The 23,630-nt window shown below is 39.0% G+C and overlaps 1 protein-coding gene across 1 annotated transcript in view; it reads left to right on the top strand.

The window, feature by feature from the left end:
• Positions 1 to 23,630, top strand: part of SLCO5A1 (solute carrier organic anion transporter family member 5A1) — a gene marked incomplete at its 5' end in the record, with an annotated part of 73,119 nt that overhangs the window by 40,847 nt on the left and 8,642 nt on the right. The window contains 5 exons of the mRNA XM_031058625.1: positions 5,875 to 6,039; positions 9,348 to 9,546; positions 17,328 to 17,487; positions 21,111 to 21,352; positions 22,930 to 22,994. Coding sequence (XP_030914485.1) covers positions 5,875 to 6,039; positions 9,348 to 9,546; positions 17,328 to 17,487; positions 21,111 to 21,352; positions 22,930 to 22,994 — 831 coding nt within the window. The remainder of the gene's footprint in view (positions 1 to 5,874; positions 6,040 to 9,347; positions 9,547 to 17,327; positions 17,488 to 21,110; positions 21,353 to 22,929; positions 22,995 to 23,630) is intronic.

Consider the following 23,630-nt stretch of genomic DNA (forward strand, 5'->3'; position numbering starts at 1 on the left):
ATGGAATAAGATCATGCTTCAAGCTTCTCAGCTGAGGTAATTTTGTTTATAATGGGAAGGAAAAAAGGATCATATGTGTCTAAGTCATTTAGCATTGCTTCTTCTGAGACGCAGTGAACATTTTATACTTTCCATTGAATTTCAGAGCTTCATCTTTTTATAGCACTGTGGGCAGAAACTCCACTTAGGCAGTAGCCAGGAGACTGTTGATTTAGTGGGTCATATCTTCTGTTCTATACTAATAAATATCAATGATGTCATAGTCTGCCATAACAGAGGTCAGTGCCATCAAATCTCTGAAATCTATGCAGCTTTGGTAAGGAAACAAACTATTTTCTTCTTCGAATATGATCTCATCTTACCTGAGAAGCCTGGCAAAATGATTTTTGTCTTGTTCTTACTTTTCCTAATATCCTAATTAATTCTCTAGGCAAATGAAAAGGTATCAAAAAGTCATAAGTCTTTTTTTCTGCACTGACTGCCAGTATAAGCTGAAGAAATAACCCCAAAACTGGCTCCATCTGCAAGTAGCCTCAAACTTCAGTGACCTGAGCTTTATTTTGGTCCATGACAGACGTGAAATCAGATAAAAATACAGATACAACTTTGCTTTTTTACTTGTTTCAAGTTGCAAGGGCTTGGAATTCAGTCTTTTCTTACTTATGTTTCAAGTAGAAAATGTGAGCTGAAGCATGCTTCTGAGTCAGGTATCAAAAGTACTAAATAAAAGAGTAAGTAGGTCACAGGAGGAAGAAAATTGGATGTAGTTTATTGGGAAAAATAGAGGTAGTGTAGATTACGTGAGCTAGAGAAGTTTTATAATGAATAAACCATGGTTCAATCCCATATGTACAGATAACACGTGAATCTGGGCAGACAAAACTACTGTTTTCATTTAATACCTAGATACCCTTAGGGTTTTGTTCCATGGAAATTGTATCTGCAGTCCCTTTCACTTACCACTATAATGAAACTTACTGTGCAATTGAATAAAGGAGCAGTGTAAAGAAAGCAAATGTATATATTACTTATAAAAGACTGATCTAATTTGAATCAAATAATTAATCTAATGAATTACATGTATTTTGTAGCCTTTGGAGTTTTTTGTTTTGTTCCTATGTACAGCCCTTTTTTAAATGTAGAGTATTCCTGTCTGGCTTGTCACATCTACCAGCTGTCCTGTGCCTTTCTTGGTGAGTTCCTGTGAGGGGTAGAGACAGGATAATAATGATTGTCAGGGCATCAGCAGAGATGAAAGAAACTCCTGAGGGGCTTGTGGTGGCTGGATAAGCCCACTGAAGTGCTTTGCCAAGGAACTGGATTGGAGTTTCTGTGCTAGCTGAAGATCAGTTGACAGGCATCAGAAGAGGAGGAGGAGACAGGGGGCTGTGTGTGTGGGGGCACTTGGTGGGCACTGTGGATGTCAGAGGGCTCAGCAGACCATGGGCTGGAGATCCTGCAGTGCCACTGACCTTGAGCAAGGCCGTTCCCTCTTGTCCTTTCTTAGGCTGTCCTGAAGAGCTCAAAATAGAAAAAATTGGCATTGCTCCATGCAGAGATGAGCAGTGCTAACTGGAGCCTTGAAGACTTGCTCTAAATCAAATTAAGTAATAATCAAACTGGCTCTGAACCCCTTCTCTCTTGATGGGATATTAGGGGCTGTTCAATGATCCAGCCAACATCCAGGTGCTTAAGGCCTGTCCTGACAATTGCATGAGGTTGTTTAAATGTGTGTGAGTAGATAACGAAATACTGTTCTGGAGATTAGTGATTAGCTCCATGCAGGTTATATTTGCCATAGTTGTGTGTCACCTTGCTGGTTTCCATTCTGATAAACAAACCAGAGATTCTGTCTCAAATCTTGGCTCTGCTTTGTACTGCAAAAGAATGGAAGCTGCCCCTGAGACCCTGGTGTGGAGCCAGCCCTGTCCAGAACTGCAGGCTTGAGTAGTGTGTCCAGACTGGGAGCACTAGCAGAAGGGAGGTCTTCTGGCTAATATCTGCCTCACTCTTTGTCCTGGTTTAGGGCAAATCTGGGAGAAAACCTCCAGAAGGGGACCCCTCCAGAAAGCAAACCTACACGGTCTGTCCCCCCAACCGGTTCAGGAAAGATTCCTCGGAGAGAAGTGGAAAGAACCTGTTTATTTAACAGGCACAGCACCCCCAGCACACAAAATGAACAATACTGGATGACACCACTCTTGCACCGCTCTGAAAAAGATGACAAATTCAGAAAAGCCTCTCTTGGGGGTGGTCGCTCTGTTATCAGTCCCTCTGGTGCTGGTGCAGCTGCTGCGGCCACAGGGTGCAAACTCTCAGTGTTCCCAGGTCCCAGTCCAGAGCAGGTTCGAGTCGGTCCAAAAAAAGGGTAAATTTTTCCAATCCAGGAAAAATTTGGACTGCTTAGCTAAACTAACTGATGAGCAGAAGCAAAAAGTAAGAGCAAAGCAGAAGCAAGAGCAAAGCGAAAAGCCAAGCAAAAAGCAAAAGCAGCGCCATGTACTGCCCTGTCTCTGTGTCCTGCCAGCCGTGGGGGAGCGGCTGATAGCAAAACCAAAACAAAACTTTCACTCTTCAGAGCCAGTCTTGAAGGCACAGAACATAATATCCAGCATAAACAGAACACACGGATGGGGATACAAGCATCATAACATCACCTAGGAGACTTTTCTTACAGGAGACTTTTCTGATGGATTGCAGAAGGATAGTGCTGTAGACTGGAATGATTTATTCACCTGATTGTATTCATTGCATTGCCCTGGGCTGAGTATGCAGGAACAGGGATAAAAGAAACTATATTAAATGTTGAAAAAGGAGGTGAAGTCAGAATTAGTTGAGTTTTTATTGAAATTTTGTTTACAGTGCTTTGCTTAGAGAAATATTTATGAATACTTGTATTACTTGCAGATTTTTCTTGCTTTTGCCTTACCATGAATCAAGTAATGGTCCAACACATGAGTGGAAAAAAAAAAGAATACTGACCAGAGAAAAAATACTGTCAAAGATCATGAAAGGAAGAAAATTGCCAGTAGTCTAGCAAACCAGTCCAGCAAGGCAGGTTTCAATTTACTCTTAGTAATATACTAGGTTATTGGGGGAAAAAGAAAAAAAAGATGGAATGTTAAAATTTGAGTTACTGCACAGAAGTATAAACATGTTTGCAGCTATGCTAAAAGATTGTTTTAGTTCTAGGAGTGTAATTGATAGAGGTTTATTAGTTTAGATGACAGAATGAGGGAAATTGCAATTTCTGTAGTGCGTTTCTGATGCAAATTTGCAAAAACATTCAATGTCTTTTGAGAAGAATGTCTTTCAAAAAAATCAAACCTGATAGGTTTAATAATCACCTTGAAATCAAAACCTAGGCCTATGGCTAGCTACACAAAAATAATTTGACATAGAAATGTTTTAAAAGCATGATTGATTATGTAGTCTAAAGGATCCTTGAAGTTTTTAGCATTCTTGCATTTTACTATGGTTACTGTGGCTGAAAGATAATGAGTTACTTAACAGTACCTTTTTATTATAGGTTTTAAAATTCAGAAGTGTAGTACAGATGTTGTCACACAGGGTTTGATGATGATTATGGGAGGAAATTAGGGAAAGTATAACTCTGAATGTTTGTTTTAATTTCCAAGTTTCTTACTATATAGCAACTTTCCCTTGTATGCCAGACAATTGCTGTTTATAAACCCCTAAGATAACTCTTAAGTGCTCCAGGTGGCATGCATTAGTGTGGCATGCAGAAATAAACTCTTTATTTCATGCCAAAATTTATAGTAATCAGCAAAGCTGTTCTCTGAAGAGCCCTTCAGATGGGTATAAGGGAACTTGTGCTTATTCCAAGACATTAAGTTTTATCTACTTAACAGGAGAAATCCCATTTCAAAATACTAATTAGTTTTGAAATGAATAATGACCTTTAGCCTGAGTGCTCCAGATGAGATGTAAGTAGGAGTCAACAGAAGTACAGCTCTACATACAAGCGCCGGAGCAAAATGTTCATTAGCTCTGCAGTTCTTTGCCAAATTAATTCTGTAGTTGACTGAAAATTCTAAAGCAGACTTTTTCCTGAAGCTCAGTTTTATCAGGAAGGGCAAACTTTACCACATATTATGATGTCTGGACAAGACTTTAAAATAATCGATTTAGCAAAGACTTTGAGTTCAGCTCTCGGCCAAGAACTCCCAATTAATTTCTACAAAGAACACTCAGTTCATCGTCCCAATAAAATTATCTTTCTCGCTGTGATGATACCTTATTTTCTACCACATTTTAAAGCCAGGTGAGCAGCTGCCACAAAGTAGCTCAGTTTCCAGAAGGACCAATCCTTCTTTCTGTTTCCTGACTCCTTTCTCACAGCAGCGTTAGCATGGTCATAACTGCTTACTCCTGTTGTTTCTATTGCAAACAGCACCACCTTTTTTTTTATTTTTTAAAGCTGTAGGTGGTAAAAACCATTAAGATTATAATATATGATTGCTTCTTAATATGATTTATTCATTAGTTATTTCCACCAGATTTTGTATTTAATGTTTAATATGTTTCTTCATAGATGTAGCAGGAGAGCATTTGGCTACATTAAAATTATAAACCCAGTACTCATAATGAAATTCAGTATAAATTTTGACAACTGGCATAAGCTAATACTGGATGCAGTCAGACAACTTAAGTGCTAATTTGCAGCTTGACAAGTTTTGACATGACAAGTGAAATTCTGTTTGCTTTTATACAGATAACCTACTGGAGTCAGTGCAGAAAGTGAGACAGATTTTTGTCTTGACAACTTTTAACATCAGTAAAATTCTCAGTTGTTCTTGCTCAACATGTATTTCTAATGGGTGCTCTTGTCATTGAATTCAACTGGCTTTCATTCAAGCACTATTCTATTTCTGTACCAAGTGAAAAGCAAATGAAAAAAATCAGAACTATAGTAGCTTAGATGTAACACTTGAAAAAAATTTGATCTGGGGTAAAAAAAGCCCCAAGGAAAAGAAGACGTGTTTAAAATCAAGGCATTTAATAAAAAAAGTGCTGAATAGGGTGATGATAATTTGACATCACTGCAGGACTAAATTTAAAGTATGTAAATGTTTAATTTAACTACAGTGCTCAATTTCATGGGGGTTTGATGTTTGATATTTGATTTGAGAATAATTGCAACATCTATGAATACGTTTTCAATTTAAGTTAATGATGTACTCTCATTTTTAATTGTTTGCTTTATCCCTTCTGAGAATATTGAGTTGTATGTAGTGTATGTTGAGATTCCTTGATATCATTGATGTAATTTTTTCATTATACTTTGTCTGCATCATTGTAAATCCTTTTAAATCATGTAGAAAAATGTTTAACTAAAAATATTTTGGTTCCCCTTTCAAATTAGATTATTATTACCCCAGCTTTCCAATCATGGTCCTTGAAGCAGAGAGTAACAGGGGGAGTGTAGGGTCTTTTTTCCTCCTATGGAGTGCAAATCTCAGTACTGTCAGTTCAGCAGTGTGATATATGTTATCTCACAGAAAATCTCAAGATATCAGAATAATTGCAAATTCTCTACATTTTATTGCTGTTTTTCTTTCTGTTGTGGTGTTACTGTCTGTTCTTTCAGATGGGTTTTTGATACACACCTTAGTTTTGTTTGTGCCAAGTGGGACCATGGCCCTGAGCAAGGCAGTGAGATGGGGTCAGAGCAGGGAGCAAGGGCTGCAATCCCAAGTATGCACTCTCCCTTCTATCTAGCAAATGTACCAGCTGCTAGCAAGCCATTATTGCCAGTCTGTCTCAAAGAAAATCAATTGGTTCTGTTTCAGTTTGCTTTTGTTTCTCACTCATTGTTTATAACATTCGTTTGTCATTTTTGTCATTTTATAGAGCTTCCAAGAGCAGCTGTCAGGATCTTAAGCAACATGACATTCCTTTTTGTGAGTTTGTCATACACAGCTGAGAGTGCCATTGTCACAGCTTTTATTACCTTCATTCCCAAGTTCATCGAGTCACAGTTTGGCATCCCAGCTTCCAATGCCAGCATCTACACTGGTAAGGCATTGCCACATAGTGTTACCTTGCAAGCTTGGCTTTGGCTAATGAAATGAGTCAGTTAGGAATGAGCCAAAATGTGTTCATTCAAACAGGTGATTGGATCCAGCTTTCTGCATTTGGTTGTATATTCAGACTATTTTTTGATGTTTGTTATATGTTTTAGTAAGATGTGAACCCACTGATATTGTTAAAGGGCTGGTTTTTTGGTTTTTTTTGCATAGGCCTAGACAGATGCTCATTTGTTGATGCTCTCCAAGGGGGAAAAAGATCAACAAAAACAAGCTAGAAAAACCATAGACATGACTGCAATTTGTGTGCTTTAAAAGGTCTCTTAACACTGTTCTTCTTTTCTGTGAATTTTACTTCCTCTTTGATCTTTAAAATATCTTTATCTTTTTTCCCCCTTAGCGAAAAGTTGTTTATCTGTCCCATCCTTCAGTTATCTCTCTCCTCCAGGGTGGTGTTTTTCTCCTTATTTACTTATTTACATTGAGACAACAACCTAGTCTAGTCAGAACTCTCCAGATTCTCTCCTAGTCATTTCAGGAGACCCCTGCTGTACCAATGTACAGCCATGTCCAACTTTTAACGGAGCTACAGACCACAAAAGCTTCACACTCCTCTGTGACTGAGAGAGATGAGAACTTGGCTACTAAAGGAGGCCAAAATACTGTGCAGAACTGGGGCCTCTGTCATGCAGATGAGTTTCCTTCTCTTCTAGCTGTGTCAAAGACACTTGTCTTTATAATAATCTTTTAAAATTCTCCATAGTGCTTCTCATATAGAATAACTGCTGATTGCTGGGCAGGTTAGTTCTTTTATCTCCTCATACTTCCAGACACTGTGCCCTAGGAATGATGGAGTGGAGTGAATTGTGGGGACACAGGTGGAGTATGGGGTGAAGCTGTCCAGGGGTGTCAGTCAAAAAAGGACAAAAAGTAGCAGAAGGAAGAAGGAGGGCACATAGACCTCACATGGGAAGAATTTGTCACTTGCAGTGGCTGGAAGAAATGCATGGAATTTCTAGAGTGGGAAGGGGAAAAGTCAGAGAAGCACCATGAGGTGTTTTTTTATTTGAGAGTTTCTGGGATGAGATTTTCTTCAGGGCATGAAATCCCTGTGTGCTGCATATAAGGAGGAAACATTGACTCATGGGACTGTGGTGCTCTCTGAAGCTTAGAGTAGCTACACGCACAGGAGTTTTACTGTAATGAGTCTTGATGGGATGGCTGCACCATAACTTACTTCATTCCCGAGATAAACCAGAAACATTTTTGCCAGAAAAAATACTCAACAGCCAGTACATTAACAGAGGTAAAACTAGTGTGGCCTTGCCTAAAGTGTGAAGTCATTAACATCTGCTGTTTCCCCTGTTATAAATTACTTGATAAAGGCTATTAAAATGAACCAGAAGAGGAAGATTAAATGTATCAGGCTGCATGTGCAACAAGGACAAGTGAGTGCTGCTTCTACAATCCCAGCCCTTAAACTTAGCATTGGAGTCAACAGTTGTTAATTTTATAAGTATTTTTTGTAGGAAGGATGGGAAAGGGAAACTTCGAAATTCTGTATTAGATTACTACTGGCTAATAAAGTAAAAGACATGACAAGTTCACAAGTTTTCTGGTTAGTGAAAGGAGAATTTATGTGTTATTTATAATTTACATCTATGCTTAATACACACATTGCCAGCTGAGTACATGTGCTTCCTGAATCTCTTCGTGTAGAGATTTTGCTGGCAATTTTTTGTCTTCTAAGCAGCAATTCTTTAATTAAGTGCCAATTTCTTTCAGTTTTAAAACAACCCTGGCATTTATAATCATCAGAAAACACTGTGTGCCAAATATCATGTCTTGAACTTGTGCAGCTTCTACATTTAATTTCTGCTCTTAGAGGAAAGACTGGTTTTGATTCTGTGAAGACTTATTGTTTAGAATCTTCCTTCTGAAATGATATTTTGTTCTATAATGTCATTGGTAATGGCAGGATAATTAAGGTGCCAGCTGTTTTCCCCTGTTTTCTTGCTTTCACAATCTCAACATTTTGATAAATATAATGTTGCTTTCACCTTTAGACATATTAGCAGAGAATGAGTATGCTTTGCAATAATCGTAAAGGTATTTGCAAGTAATAGTCTTACTGGCTTCTTTAAGAGACTAGCATCTCTAACAATTTGGATTATAAAGTTTAACATCTCTGTAGATGCATCTGCCAAGTAGTAGTTCAAAGTAGTTCAAATTCCATGTCTGTGTGGAATGCATCTTTATTGGCAAAGCCTTTAATTAAAGACCTGCTCACATGTCAGTGAGAAGCAAAAGACAAGGGAAGAAAAGTGCAAGACATTTGCTGACTTTGCCACCACCTCAGGACCTGACAAGTGGGCACAACCTGGTGATATGTTGCTGAACCTTATGACTGCAGCAGCAGAGGTTTCGTAGGCATATCTTTGTGTCTTACACTCACCCTAATTCTATTATCTTAATTTTTTAAATTGTGTTTGGTCACACACACACATATATATGTGGAGAGATGAATTGGAACGCTGAGGTAGGAGTTGTGGAGTCATAGATTCAAGGTTGGAAGAGACCTTCAAGGTCATCAAGTCCAAGCTTTAACCAAACACCACCATGTCAACAAACACCAAGTGCCGCTTCTGGCCATTTCTTGAGCACCTCCAGGGATGGTGACTCCACCACCTCCCTGAGCAGCCTATGCCAATGGTTAACCACTCTTTCTACTGTCCAACCTGAACTTCCTCTGGCCCAGTTTGAGGCCATTTCCTCTTGTCCTGATGCAAGTTGCTTGGGAAAGTGCTATTCACCTTGAGTAAAGTATGCAGAAGGCAGAATTTGCAGCCAGGCTTGGGTGTGCACCCCAGGTAGGCAGGGTTCTGGGGTCCTGCTTGAGGTTAGCACTTGTGCTTTGCTGGAATTAATAATGAGGATGGGAGGAGGAAGATTTGTGTCCAAATTGGGATTTCTTCCAGTTTCAGTGGTTAAACTGGACGTATATGTAGCTCTTCTCTCCATTCTAAAATAAATACAAAACAATGTTTCTGCTTGTAAGCACAACAGTTCTCTTATAGTGCTTTGGCAACTGCTGATATGATAAGGAGGCTTTTATAAATTCTTTGACAACACTCCAGAGGTTTGAAAAGTCTGACTCAGTTTGCTAGCAGAGAATCAGACAATGGAGATCTTAGTGCAGCATTTGCAGTCATCTAATTACAGAATGAAACCAATATTTATGTTTTATGCCACTTCTCTAGGTCCTGTTTTAATGCTGTTTGAACTTCTTCTTGGCAGGTGTGATTATTGTCCCAAGTGCTGGTGTTGGTATTGTCCTAGGTGGCTACATTATAAAAAAGCTGAAACTTGGTGCAAGAGAGTCTGCAAAGTTGGCTATGATCTGCAGTGGTGTGTCTCTGCTGTGCTTTTCAACACTCTTCATTGTTGGATGTGAAAGCATTAATCTAGGGGGAATAAATATACCTTACACAACTGGGTAAGTATCTTGGGTGATTATCTCTGGCAAAACCAAATTTTTCCAATAAGCTTGATCTAGAAATGTAAAAAATGATGATAGCTGATGTACTGAAGAAGCCATTTCAGTTCGAATGAGAATTGAGTATTGTGATATAAGCACATACTGCTAGTGTGTGGCTGTTGTTTTCTTACATATGATTTAAAATGCAGTTTATGTAGTAACTTAGCTTCTTGAGGAGTGAGAAAATGCATTAGAATGGCCTTCAGTGAAAGAAAAAAAAGAATAGTGTCCTCTGTAGATTACTTAGAATTTACTTAAGTGTTTCAAAATGTTTTCTGCTCATGAAAAATTGTGAAAAAACTAAGTGGATTGTGAAGATTATTTCTGAATGGGTTTATTAATTATCACCTTAATAGTATTTTAGGTTTACAGTCCCTATTTGAGAGGAATCACTTGGGCATGTGCTGTTGACATTAGTGGTGTGCACTGGTTCTGAACCCCTTACTAGTTGTGTGAATGCCCTCTGGTGCTTGCTGGATCATCATCAAGATAGCAACTAGACCATATTCCCTAAAGTTATAGACAGAGTGAAGAGGACTGCAATGAGCAAGAAGGTGTGGATGTAGGAAGGACTTGGGAGTAAGGTATTTGGGCTGTGGAATTAAGAAATGCATGGAAGGGCATGAAGAAAAGAAAAAGGATATTTGAGGCAAGGCAATATGGTAAAACTCACTGGAATGGGATTCTGTAGAAGCCTGATCACAAGCTTTTATTTTCTTTCTTACTTTTTACATGAGATTTTCCTCAAAATTGTGTTCTTCATGTAGGTTAAACACAGGAACAGAGTAAATGTTCGGAGAGTGTGAACCTATCTGAAGCAATGTTTTTTCCCTTTGCTTTTACATCTGAGGCATGTCTGCCTTTTAATTATGACCAGGTGCTGTGCATCAGATCCATTTGTGTATTTGCTTTTAGCATTGAAGAGAATGTAGAGTGTGGAGCAGGAAAAGAGATAATGAAATACAGAAAAAATACAGTGGGGCAGAGGGATAGCAAGTGAAAAACAAAGAGGTAAAATGGGAAGCAAGGGAGGAAGAAAATAGGCTCTGTTTACACAGAGAATGTTTTGCATTGCTTGTTGCTGGGTGTTACTGCACTGCTGTCAAACCTTAATGCTAGAGCAAAGAAAACCAGCAGCTGAAAGTCAAGAGCTGATGAAAAGCTGTTATTCCTTTGTATTCCTAAGACCTAGAGTTAAAGCTTGCTGCTGAGGGGCTGTCAGGAGGAGGAAGTGGCATGGTGATACACCCTCATCTGAGCTTAGTGGGCTGAAGAAGGAGAGAAGAGGGATGGGAAGGGGGTGGAATGCTTTGATTGCCCACTTGCTGTTAATGTTTGTGACAGCTTGTGGGTGTAGATGATGAAAATTAATAGGAATGAAAATATAAATTTCAGATGGGAATTAATTGATCTGTGTGGCAAGTCAGAATGTACCTGCCTGACTAATGAGAAGCCTGTACCTTTGTGTTTGGAGAAGTCCCATTTAATTTAAATCTGTTTCTAAACTGAAGACAAGGTGTACTATTGTCATGTAACTCATAGCCTTCATGCCGGATTTGTTAGATTATCTAATTTTTTTTACTAAGTAATAACATTTGCAGTAAATACATAGCATCAATTGAAATAAGTATCAATTCACAGCTGTTGTGCAAATCTGCAGTACATTACTTCCTTCCACATTCATGTAATTGTTCTTATTGAGAAAAGAGGTGAGAAATAGTAATTGCCAAATTCTCACAACTTATTGATATATATAAACTCTTTGAAATCAGTATAAAAATCATATTGAGTGTAATATCATCAGAAATTTAGAATTACCAGTATGTCACAAAGCATGGTTCAGATTTTTAAACACAGAGATAAAGTCCACATTTATTATCAAAATGATAGTAAAAAGGCAGCACTACACATAAATTAGTCTTGAATATATGAAATGTAAGCATTCTCTTAACTCTCATGATCAATAATTTGATAGTTTCATATTACTTACTTAGAATGCAACTCTTTAACTCAGCCATCAAAGAATGTTGTTGGCCATGGAATTAAAAAAGCATGCTTTCATTGTGAATTTAATAAAACACATACTTCATGCTCTACTTTGACTGTAGTGCAACGTAGGGATATCAAAGTCAGTTCAATGGGCAAGACTGGATAGGGAAAGCAGCAGAGTGCCTGATTTGGGATAAATATATTGAATGATGCTCTACTCTTAACATGGCAAGGTCTTATATGTGACCTATCTGCGCTGGGACCAACCCAGAGATCTCAGATGCATTGGCAGTGTAGACATACCCTGCAGGATGATTTCTGGACAAATATGATCATTTCTACTGTTGGTTTTTTATACATTTAAGCATACAGTTTTTTTCTTTGGTGAACTGAGCCCTAAACCACCACAAAGGAGAGGGGTGAACTAGGTTTCAGTTAACATAGAAGTTATGTGCATGCCAGTACTCAGAAAAGTAGGCAGTGACATTTCATAATTCAATATGTTTCGTAACTCAGTATTTTTCTAACAGTACCAGCTGCAAAGAAGTGGATGGGACCTGCAGGCATGCACAGATTAGAATATATTAGAAAGGATTTTCTGCTGTTTTATGTTGGGCACAAGCAGTTTTGCTGTTGCTGGTGTGTCATCAGCATTTCTGTTCTCAGGAAGATCAAGGGCACCTCTGTATTATATACATCTCAGCATTTTAGAACCTATTGCTCCGTGCCCCAGCCTTGTTCTGAGGGTGTGTTTGATGTCTGAATTGCAGTATAAGGAGCCTTATGTCAAACCACAATATGGCATCCCTTCTTTAGCTCCGTAACAGCATCCAGGTGGGAAGTCCTGAATGAGTGAATGGTCTGGACAAGAGTCCAGATGGCTTTTAAGTATTTCTAAGGAGGGGAGCTCCACAGGCTCCCTGGGCAACCTGGGTCACCATCCAGTCACCTTCACAGTGAAAACTGTTTGCTGGTGTTTATAGGGAACCTCCTGTATTTCACTGTGTGCCCATTGCCTCTGATCCTGGCACTGGGCACCACTGAAAAGAGCCTGGCTCTGTCTCCTTTGCATCCTCCCTTCACATATTTACAGGCATTGATGAAATCCCCGTGAGCCTTTTCCAGGCTGAACAGTCTCATCTCTCTCAGCTTTTCCTCAGAAGAGAGTTGCTCCAGTCCTTTCATCATCTTAGTGGACTTTCACTGGTCTCTCTCTGGTACATCTATGTCTGTCTTTTACTGAGGAGCCCAGAACTGAGCCCAGCACTGCAGGTATGGCCTCACCAGTACTGAACAAAAAGGAAATAGCAGAGATCAGCTGATTTGGGTTTTTCAGATCTGTCTCTTGCATGTGTTGTCGTATAAGGCAGCTAAAACAACGTCCATGGTGAGCTTACTCACAGTGACAGATTCTTGGATTAGTTCAGTTCTACCTTTCACATTTCTGATATGTAATGAATCAACATAGACTCTTTTTGATTGCTTTGTGTTGTTTTGGTGCAAGAAAAGTTTAGTTAAAGTGTGCAATTGGCTTGCTGAGGTATTTCACATAAAAATACTTACAGCCTTCCTCTTGTATCAACAGTGTGTGTTTCTGTTATTCTTGTATCTATTTCAGTCCAATCAGCCAGTCCAATCCCTTAACTTGAAAGCAGTGACTAATTGGATCAGAACAATAACAACAAAGAAGGAATCCAGCTAACACAGTGAGAGGGTCCCTTGTTTGACAGCTACACAAAAATTGCATCATTGCTGCAATTCCAGCTGCTTGCCAACAAGGAGACTGCAGATCTCTGCCATCCAGAAAGTCCTTCAATACCAAACCAAAAATACTGCTATCAAATTAAGATAATCCTTTTTATCCTATAGTCAAATATTAAGATTATAGAAACTAGGTGGTGAGGTTATCCCCTTCCCTTTGTATTTCCTTGGTCCTGTTACTACAGTGGCATCAGTAAAGCCAGGTTACTACAGTGATATCAGTAAAACCATGTGCAACTTTGGCTATTTGTTTAGATGTTACCAAATATAGTTTTTCTTTTGTTTTTAAACTGCATTTCATTTAAATTGTAACCTTGTGGGAAGAGGGTCCACTTTTTTTTTACCCAATATATGTGTTCACTGACTGCCAGTACAGTGATGTTTCTGTCCAAGCCTGAGAATGTGAAATAACAGGTCACAGCTCAAAAAACTCAGGCAATAAATCTCATTTTATATTTTCCCTTTTCTCACTTTAATATCACAAACCTTCCCTGGAGTAATAGTTGGAGAGAAAAACATGACTTAGAAAAAAAATGTTAGGAACTAGAGTCCTTTACATTGTTAGTCACATCTAATAAAGGTCTTCTCTTTATCAGCACTACTAGCATTGTGTCGTGGAGACACAGAACAGTCTCCCTGAGAAGTGAACAAATGCAATTTGGCACATGGAGTTCTGGGTTTTGTCCCAGCACATGTTTAGCAAACTTGCAGTTGAATCTTATTAATGGAAGGAGCAGCATTTTTGTAATTGAAAGAATAGTTCAGGAAGTGCTGTCATTTGGGGCTGGTTTCTGTTTGTGTGACTGGTGTCCTTGGCAGCTCAGGTGCAGCAGTGTTGCAAGTTGGCAGTATCTGCGCTGCTGAAACAAGCAGAGCAGCTCTTTCTCAGACATCCCATGTTTCTACAGCAGCTACTGCATTGAGACTAGGCAGCTTTTCCCACAGATCAGCTCATGAGCAGGATGTACTAGCTTTGGTGCAATTTCCCTAAGAAACTGCTGTTAATGGCTGATGCAGGTAAATGTGTGATGTGCTGTGCTGTAATTCAGGGATAAATGCTTTGTTTTCCCTTGCGGAGAGTAGGCAGCCTTGCAGGGCCAGAAGGCAGGATTAGTAGAGTGCTTTGGTTCAGCTTACTTCCAGAAAAATGCATACCTTCAAGAAAAAGTGATTCCTTCCTGAAAGAAGTGTTCAAGAAATCTGTTGTAGTATGTGCTGTATGGTTGATCCCATATGATGAAAATGGGGTTACACAGACACATGTTAGTAGAGATTTCATGTCCCCAGCACTGAAACTCCTTCATTTGTTTCCCACCACTGAAAGAGGAGTGAACAATGAGTGAAGAGTGAAAGTAATGAAGGTGAAAGCATGAGCCTCTTACAACTGTGTGATAATGAACTTTTGGGAATGCAGTTAATAGATGATTTTGTGTACAAACCTCTCTGCAAGGTATTTGCTCAAAGCAACAAAAATAAATTCCCCAAATAAGCCTTACAGTGATGTGCAGAGGACAAAAGGTGGTGAAAGCTGGAGAGACAGAGCTTGCAGTAACTTCTTATTAATTTGAGCATATTTGTTTTGTGTATCTGTAAATTTAAGTCGTCTTCAGGATGAACAAAAAATGCGCCTGAGATTAAATTATCACAGTGGTCTCAGTTCAGTTTCCAGTTTCATGCTTCTCATTTCTTGCATGCCTGATTTCTTTCACCATTTTTTTTTAAAGCTGATTTCCTAACCTCTGTGTCATGGTAATGTTCAGAAGTGCAGCTGAAGTGAGTTAGCTATGTAAGCAGAGCAAGATGGGGAGTCTGTTCTCCTGCCTGTGGAACAACCCTACCCATCTGCTCCTGAGAAGGGTTTTAGGTGGTAGAAGGATAAGAGATGAGAAGAATTTGTGGTGCAGGGTGAGAGAGGTTGGAGGTGGAACAAGGGCTGTCCCGTCCCTGGCAGTCTGGGCTGTCCCTGGACCTGGTCCTGTGCAGTGTGGCAATGCCCTGTTGTCAACAGGAGCACGGTACAAGGGTCCCCCAGGCAGGTTGTGGAGTCTCTTCTTATGCCGAGTATTCAGGCAGCTGGGGCATCCAGCTCAGAAAGCTGACTAGGATTTCATGAAACTCCAAAAATGCTGCCTCTTCTGTTGGTGTGAAAAACTTTTGTCACTGTGCTGCTGAAATTTGTATGTTCCTGAGGAATGTTTTGATGATTTGGTGTTTTTTTCCATTGGAGAAAAAGTTCTGTTGAGACATTACTGGAAAAATCTGCCCGTTGCTATATGATGTGTTGCTGCATACTGCTTGCTGAAATCCAGCAGGATATAATATGACAATTTTCAGCTGATAGCTGAGAAGGTGACAGAACCACTACCAGTCCTGCATATTTGACTTTCTGCTCAAGCTGCAACTTGTTTCTAAAAGTGTACCTTGTTTGTTTATAGAGCAAGAAACAAAACACTCAGAAAGCCTTTGGTTAGCATCCAGCTAGACCATAAAGTGTAAAGTAGCTCCAGGAGCTAAATTTGTGAACCTGATTTGTGTGATCAGTAGACAGTCAATAAATATTTGAAAGCTACTTAGTAATATTTAATTGTCTGCAGAAGTGCACAGCTGGGAAGACAAGCAGATTCAGCAAAAGCAAATAGTGGTGTATAAATACAAGAAAACCAGTCAAGTGGAATGCTCTGAGCACAGTCATGCTACTGAGTGCCACTAATGACAGGAGGTGAGGTGACCCACAGCATGGGTGACAGTCACTGTGTGCAGAATGGCCCCTGAGCCAAGCCTCTGGGCTAGTCAGGGGTAGAAGATGGGAACAGAAGGACATTCCTTGTGGTCCCTGGAGTAGCTGGGATGCAGTAAGTCAGCTGCAAGTTGTTTATCTTTGCTCTGGCCTTGCCCATGCATCACAGACATGAGGACAAGCCAACAGCAGCCCTTGTGAGGGCAGCCATGGCAGTCTGTGAGCATGTGTACAGGATCTTGAGGATGCAGCCTCAAACCCAATCCAGATTCCGTTCAGCTCCTGCCTGGCTGAGGAGGTGCTGAAATTCCCTGGATATCTGCTGATCTGCTCAAGAGCAGAGGTCCTTGAGGTAGTTTTAAACAGCACTGACCATTGAGCAGTTCTGAGAGAGAGACAGAACAAACAAGACAGAACAGTTAATTCTGTAGTGCCCAGCATGGAGTGGTTATGCATTCCAGTGTAATTCTCAGGCATTAGTATGGTTACCAGTTCTCAAGGACTACTGAATTGAAGTAAGCTACTGTTTGCATTTTGGCCAGAGCTCTCAAAGCTGAAGCATAGATTTATGTAGTTTTAGGGAACCATGTAGGTGCAGGTGTTTAAGCTGTCTTCACTCAAGGATGGGAAAGAAGCATTTGAAATATGTCCAAATCCATAAGGGATTTAGGCTTTGGCCACATTTTGGGGAATGGTCTAGGGAAGCAGAGTGGTGATTCCTTTACAGACATTTAGTAAAAGCACAGCAGTCTTCCAGATCTGGAGAACTTCCTGTAAATTTCACATATTTGTAATACATAAGTCATACAAGCATTGTTTTCTGAACAGCTGTTGCTATGTAGGAAAAGATGCCTATTAGTTCACATTAGTTCACAGAATCCTCACCGGGAATCACTGAATCTTTCATTAGTAATCAACGAGAAATTACTACAGCTTAGAATAGACATATAAAATAGGGGTGTCTTACTTCATAGAAGAAAAAAAAAACGGGAAAACCACACCTAGCCAAATATGATACAAATTTTAAATTTTGGTATTATTTCTTTTATTGTGTTTTTAGTTGATGGCAAGGATGACCTGGGTGTTCTTCTATATTGTTTAAGTCATATATATAACCTAGAGTTAACACAGTCTTTATCTAATAATCAGCTCTCAGTTCCAGAGTTAATGAGTAGGATGTTTGCTCCCTCTGTACAGGAGAATATGGATATCTGTGTGTGCTCTACTAGCATGTTCTTTTTCCTTTCTTCAGTCCCACTCTTGCCATGGCCCACAGGAATCTGACTGGAAGCTGTAATGTTAACTGTGGATGTAAGATTCATGAGTACGAGCCTGTCTGTGGATCAGATGGAATAACATATTTTAGTCCTTGCCTAGCTGGCTGCATCAGTGGTGGAAACCACAGCACAGGGGTAAGTGCTTCACCCACCACCCACACACAACTGCTGAGTAGCCCCTTGGGACCTGTGCAGTTCGAAGACTTCTCTGTTCCTGGCTCAAGCATTCCTCCTCTGAGCTTCAGAGAAGTTCTGTGCAGGTGCCTTGTCCATCTCTGAGCCTTTCCATGATTTGAAAGACTGGCAGTGCTGTTCTTGCATGGTGCCAACCCAGTTCCTTTAGTTATACACCAATTTGAGGCACAAGTTCATTTGTACTAAGTGAATCCTCCAGCTGAGTGAGTGCAAACGCTGTGGGATAGGAAGGGCTGGTGTTTGCTGTACAGACCCCAAAGACCTTGGTGGCAGTGACCTGCATGCCTGCTGTTCCTGCAGGGCTTGGAGAGGGTACCTTGGGTCAGTGTCATCTAACTCAGCAGCCATGTGAAACTGTCTTTCTTCAAGCTCAGTCTTACATTTTAGAGCTCTTTGGGGCTTTTTGTTACTCCCTCTCTGAACTGAAGGAAGAACTTAACCCTTCAGGTAGTTCGAAGTGTTTTAAACTGGTGTTTAAATTTAGTTAGGATTTGTTTGAAGTCATTGGTGTTTGTGTCAGCCTCATCGTTTTGCCCAAGTAGCTCTTACGCCTGCACCAGTGCACTGATAGGTCTGTGGTTTGCCTGGCTAGGTAAAGACTGCCCATGTATTCTGCTCTTGTAAAACAGTTCTGCTAGTTCCATGGCCTTTTTCTAAACCTCTTCCAGGCTAAATGAAGGTTGTCATCAAACTCAAGTAAAAAGAACTTAAAAGATGTTAATAATCCACTTTCTTTCTTGGAAATACATTGCTTGTTACAGCCCAGCATTCTAGTTATGCTGAACTGGAGAAGGACATCCTACTGGTAAAACCAAACTGTGGAAATTTGGCAGTTTCCAAGACTTGGTACAAGAAGACAGTTGAAAAGTAGAATGTGACTTAAGTATCAACAGAGCATTATGGTCATATTAGTTTCCTTAAAAATGAACTCTTAAATTCTTCTGTTACAGTCTGTCCTTTAGAAAAGTATAATTAAGAAAGACAAGAAGTAATATAAACATTGGTTTTCTTAGGGCTTGATTGTGCTTTCCAGAAAGCTTACTTAAAAAGTATCAGTCTCTCAGTTTGCAGTTGTGAGCCAGCCTGTGAAGCAGGAGGATGTTAGGTTTAGCACTGTGTTTTCTCAGGTCACCTGGATAATGGTCTGAAAAAGCATGTTCATGCATAGGTGCTACTGAGAACAGACTAGTTTCCCTTAATTTTTTTTCCTTATTTAGATTATCTTGCTGGTTTTTAGTAGAAAATTGTTTTGATCAATTGGAAAAGCCTGCAGTGTGAGCCTAATTTAACAGTGTGGTTAAATTTCAGTGTCTATATAATCTAATTTGTGTTTTCCTGGGCTGAGACAGGCTTGGTCCTTGTTGTATTTCATCTGATATTGAACCAGCACTATTTATTTATTTAGTAGGGAAATACTCTGGGAGTGTGTGCTCTACAGATTATGAAACATGCTACTGCATCTTATGATTTAAGAAAAGATGCTTCATGGTCTGAAGTTTTAACTCGGTAGCTAATGGTGAATAGAATAGAGCTGACATTGCTTGGAAAAGGAACTTTTTTGGATTAAATAATTCTTTTTGTATGGTGCTTTTGAAAACAAAAAAAAATGTAATTCATTGCCACTGTATAACACACAAAATGTTGCTGACATATAATATTTGGATTTAGGTTTATAACATAGAGTGTTTTCAAAATTAACCATTTAAAAGTTCAAACTAAGAGGAAAGGATACCAGTGTACAGTTCATACCTGTTATATATATATATATACACACATATATATATATATATATTTATGCATATATCTATTCCTATACTCTTAAAACTTCTGTCATGCTATGTCTCTCTCATTTAATACCCAGACTTAGTTTTGCTGGTGATGAATAAAGATTGTGTAGTAAAGAGGTCTAATTTCTGTAGGATTCCTATTTGGCGTTTGCATTTGGAAGCAATAAAGAGTTTAGGGTGAGGTACTGCAGAAAGAAATCAGGTACTCACGTGATGTTAGAGTGGAGATTCAGAATCTGTCATTGGCTTTGTTTCCAAGTGATGTTGGGCAGGTCAGTTAAACAGAACTTCTCCTCGTTGGTCATTATTCTTGTATTCTTCTTGTTCTGGATGATGAACATGAGCAACAAACAGAAGTGTTACTTGTAGATGGGCTGCCTAAATCTGTATTTGAAGATGTTAAAAGTTGCATTTAGGATATATTTAGTTTGGTATAATGGAAAATGTTCTGAAAAAAAGGATTCCAGTTGTTTCAGATTAGTCACCCATGTTTGTGAAATCTTTGATCCCTTTCAGTTACTTAATTACAAAATAGAGATAACATCAATACTTCATAACTGTTTTGAAGATAAATGACTCCTTTTTGAAAGAGTTAAGCTATAATAGTTGCCGAAAATCCAAATGAAATATGAGTCCTTCCGTCTTTGTTGTGGAATATTCTTAGTCTGAGGAAAAAAAAACCCTGAAGTCACATTTTGAAAATAGGAGGTGAAATATTGGATAAATAGATACATTATTAAGATGTTCAGCTAAATCCCATAAGGAAAAAAAGTATGAGGCTACATGATGGCATGGATGCACATAAAGGTATACGTTAAAAATTACAAACTGCCATGATTTGGACATGTCTTGGTGTCTAAGTGCTCAAATTCACTATCTTAAGACAATTTTGTAACTTCTTGCCTGTGTAGTCCAAGGTTTGATGAATGCAAAAATTGAAACAGAAAGCTCGTTCCTGTACCTTCACATATGTCCTGACCAGTTTCTTCTGTAGCACTGGAATATACTGATCTGCTGCAAACCCCTTTGCCATACATCATCAGATGAAAACAGAAGTGGCATAAAGGTGAAAGAAGGATTTCTGATCTAGCTCTTCCTCCCTTTGTTCAAATCACAGTCCTGTTTGCCTGTGAAATGCTACTTCTTTATTCAGTCTCTTCATCTTAATTTCATTCTCTTTGTCCATTCTCTCAGTGAGTCCTCCAGTCTCACTCTTTTAGTCTCTGCCTTCCCTTTATTCTCTGTTTTTGCTCCTGGCCTGATCTATGCCCACATCCAGGTGGAAGGACTCGAGCTTCAAGCATAAAGTGCAGCTTGTTGCTCTTTGGCTAGATCTGGGGAGCCTTCCGTTAATGTGGCAGAAGACACTGTCTGAATATGAAAGTCAGCAGCTTGCTGAATTTCAGAATATGGCATTTTCACTGCTGCTTGAAGAGCGTTTCCTCACATTTTTTGTTGTACAATAGAAACAATATTTTTCTCCAGCTTCCCTGTCAGAAGTGATTGAATTGTTTTGTCAATATTTCCCAAATATGTTCCAGATTTTTAAAAATAAACTCAGAGAAATAAAGCAATGGAAAAGCAACCTCATCACAGAGAGTCCTGGCCAGCTTTAAAATTACTTGGAGATGTAACTTTGGTTGTGCTTGGGGTAATGATGCTCGAGGCAGAAGATTCTCAGCTGAGAAGTATCACAGGACTGTTGTACAATTTCTCTTTGCAATGTCTTTCTTACATATATTTTTCACATGGAAATGTTCCTTTTTGCTCTCTCAGGTCAGAAATTACACAGAATGTGCCTGTGTGCAGAGCCGCCAGGTGATCACTCCGCCCACAGTGGGCCAGCGCAGTCAGCTCCGGCTGGTGATTGTCAAAACCTACCTGAATGAGAACGGCTACGCTGTGTCTGGGAAGTGCGACCGAACCTGCAACACGCTCATCCCATTCCTCATATTCCTCTTCATTGTAACCCTTATAACAGCGTGTGCCCAGCCATCAGCAGTCATAGTGACGCTCAGGTGAGAACTCGGAGATGTTTCCTAAGTATTTTTGACATGCCCGCTATCACCAGTGCCTGTGAAGCTTGTGTGTCCTTAAAAAGTTAATAGAATCCTTGTGTATCCTTAAAGAGTGAAGTGATGACAGGGATAGGGTGAAATCTGTTTGTGTCTAGAATATGTAATATGATAATCTGCTTTAGGAAACATGAAGTGTGTGGTGAAGGTGCTATAAAGAGAAAACAAGCAAAACATTGTGAAGAAAATGGAAAATTTTTAACTCCTGGAAAATTTTTAACCTTTTTAGGCCAATGGTTTGGATTTTCAAATGCAAATGAAAAAAGTTAGTATTTAAAATTATCCTTTTCTGACATTGAGGAATTTTGCCTTCCAGTTTGCCTTTCAAAGAATCCACAGAATGGTTGTAAGGGTCACTGTTGGGACATTGAAGCTAGGCACCCAGGACTGGGCACATCAGAATTCCAGCTGCTCAGCCTTACCTCAACTATTGTGTGCACAGCACCATTATGATTCAGAGACTTCTGACTTAATTCCTTCTGTCTCTGGATTTCCCACATGTAAAATAATAGTAATAAAAAAATATATTGCCCTTGCATTGCAATTAGCAAAGGCAAATGAAGATCAGTATTGCAGCGAACTTCACAGTAGTGAGGTACATAAGGGACATCTCCAACAGGATTTTGTAATGCTCAGTACAAAAAATGGGGGCCCACACACATGGACAGTGACACCTGCTGTCCCAAACCACATACTGTGCTTTGTCCATGTGACACAAGTTGGTTCTCCAATTTCTCAGTTTCTTGACTTCAAAACTGTTTCATAGCTGCATCCCTTTGACTGCAGACTTTTTGTGTGTTTTATGGTGTATTTCAATGTCATTAGAAGCTGTCAATCTTAAGACTTTTAGATTAAGATGTAAAAATATTTCAAAATCAGTAGGTAATTTGTGGTTTACTAAAATTGTAGTTGCAGTGTAGAATTTTGTTACTTTGTATTTAGTCTTTGTAAGCTTGACATTTTTCCTTTGAAACCACTGGAAGGAATCTTGTATTACTTGAATTGAAAAGGTATTTAAAGAGACTGTTTGTATGTTTGTACTGATCCTTTTTTTAAAGTAACTCCCAAGTACTTATGCTACACAAAGATTTGTTAAATTCAGAAACTGAGTCCAGCCTTCAACAATTTAGTTTTCTATTAATTCTAATTTACCTCAAAAATATTAAGAAAAATAAATTAAGATTAATGAAGTAATAGAAAGTTATCATGACAAGCCATAAACATTTTGTATGGATTCTCTGAAATTCCTTAATGTGTTTGGATCAAATTCTTCAGGCCTTATACAGGTAAAAAAAGGTCAAAAGGCATGACTGAGATTTTGATTAAACAGGTCCAGGAGGGGCTGGCTGGCTGTTTTTTTTCCTAGCAGTAGGAGTTAACGATAGTAGAAGCTAAAGACAAGAAATTTAGACAAAGATTTTCTGTAGCTGAGAAAAAAGCCATGAGGTGGAGCCAGAACATAGCAGGATGATGATGGGTTATGACTGTTCCTTCACTGGAGTTTTCTGTTCACCTGCTAGGTCTGTGGAAGATGGAGAGCGGCCCTTTGCACTAGGAATGCAGTTTGTTTTATTAAGAACTCTTGGTAAGTCCAGCAGTAGCTCAGCATTTCCATAAAGGCCATGTTCAGCTTAAATGCACCATAAAAGTATTAAAATGCCATAAATCTGCAACTAATTGCTTGGCTAACTGTATTAGGAACCTAAAATTAATAACTTCTGAAAAAATTGCATCTGAAAATGTGGTTAATTTACTTTTTTTGGTTACTGACTTTCTAGAACAACATAGTTTCACAAAAAGATAAATTTTTACTGTTTCAAATTGTATTTAAAAATTAATAGTTACTAAAAATTATTCTATAAGGATTTTTTAGCTTTCAAAATCAGAATTATGTTGCTTTCAGCAATAACAATAGTTTTTCTAATTTTTAAAATAAGCATTTGTTACTGAATGTCTTAATGTCTTCTAATATTATTTAATGTCTTTCAAGTGTTTCAAAGCAAAAATGGATAGATGTTAAAAGTCTTTATTTTTCAAAGCATTCTCTTTCAAGCTCTTGAATTTCTAAAATCTTGCCCATAAAGAACACACTCAAGTGTTCAGCTGCTATGATACATGACTAGAGCAAACAAGGTCTATTCTAAGAGAACAAGAGAAGCCCATAAAGCTGCATCTTCAAATTTTGTTTGAGGAAGGATGTTTAAATCTCATCTTAAAGATG

Source organism: Geospiza fortis, unplaced genomic scaffold (assembly GCF_000277835.1).
Source record: "Geospiza fortis unplaced genomic scaffold, GeoFor_1.0 scaffold121, whole genome shotgun sequence".
Lineage (NCBI taxonomy): Eukaryota > Metazoa > Chordata > Aves > Passeriformes > Thraupidae > Geospiza > Geospiza fortis.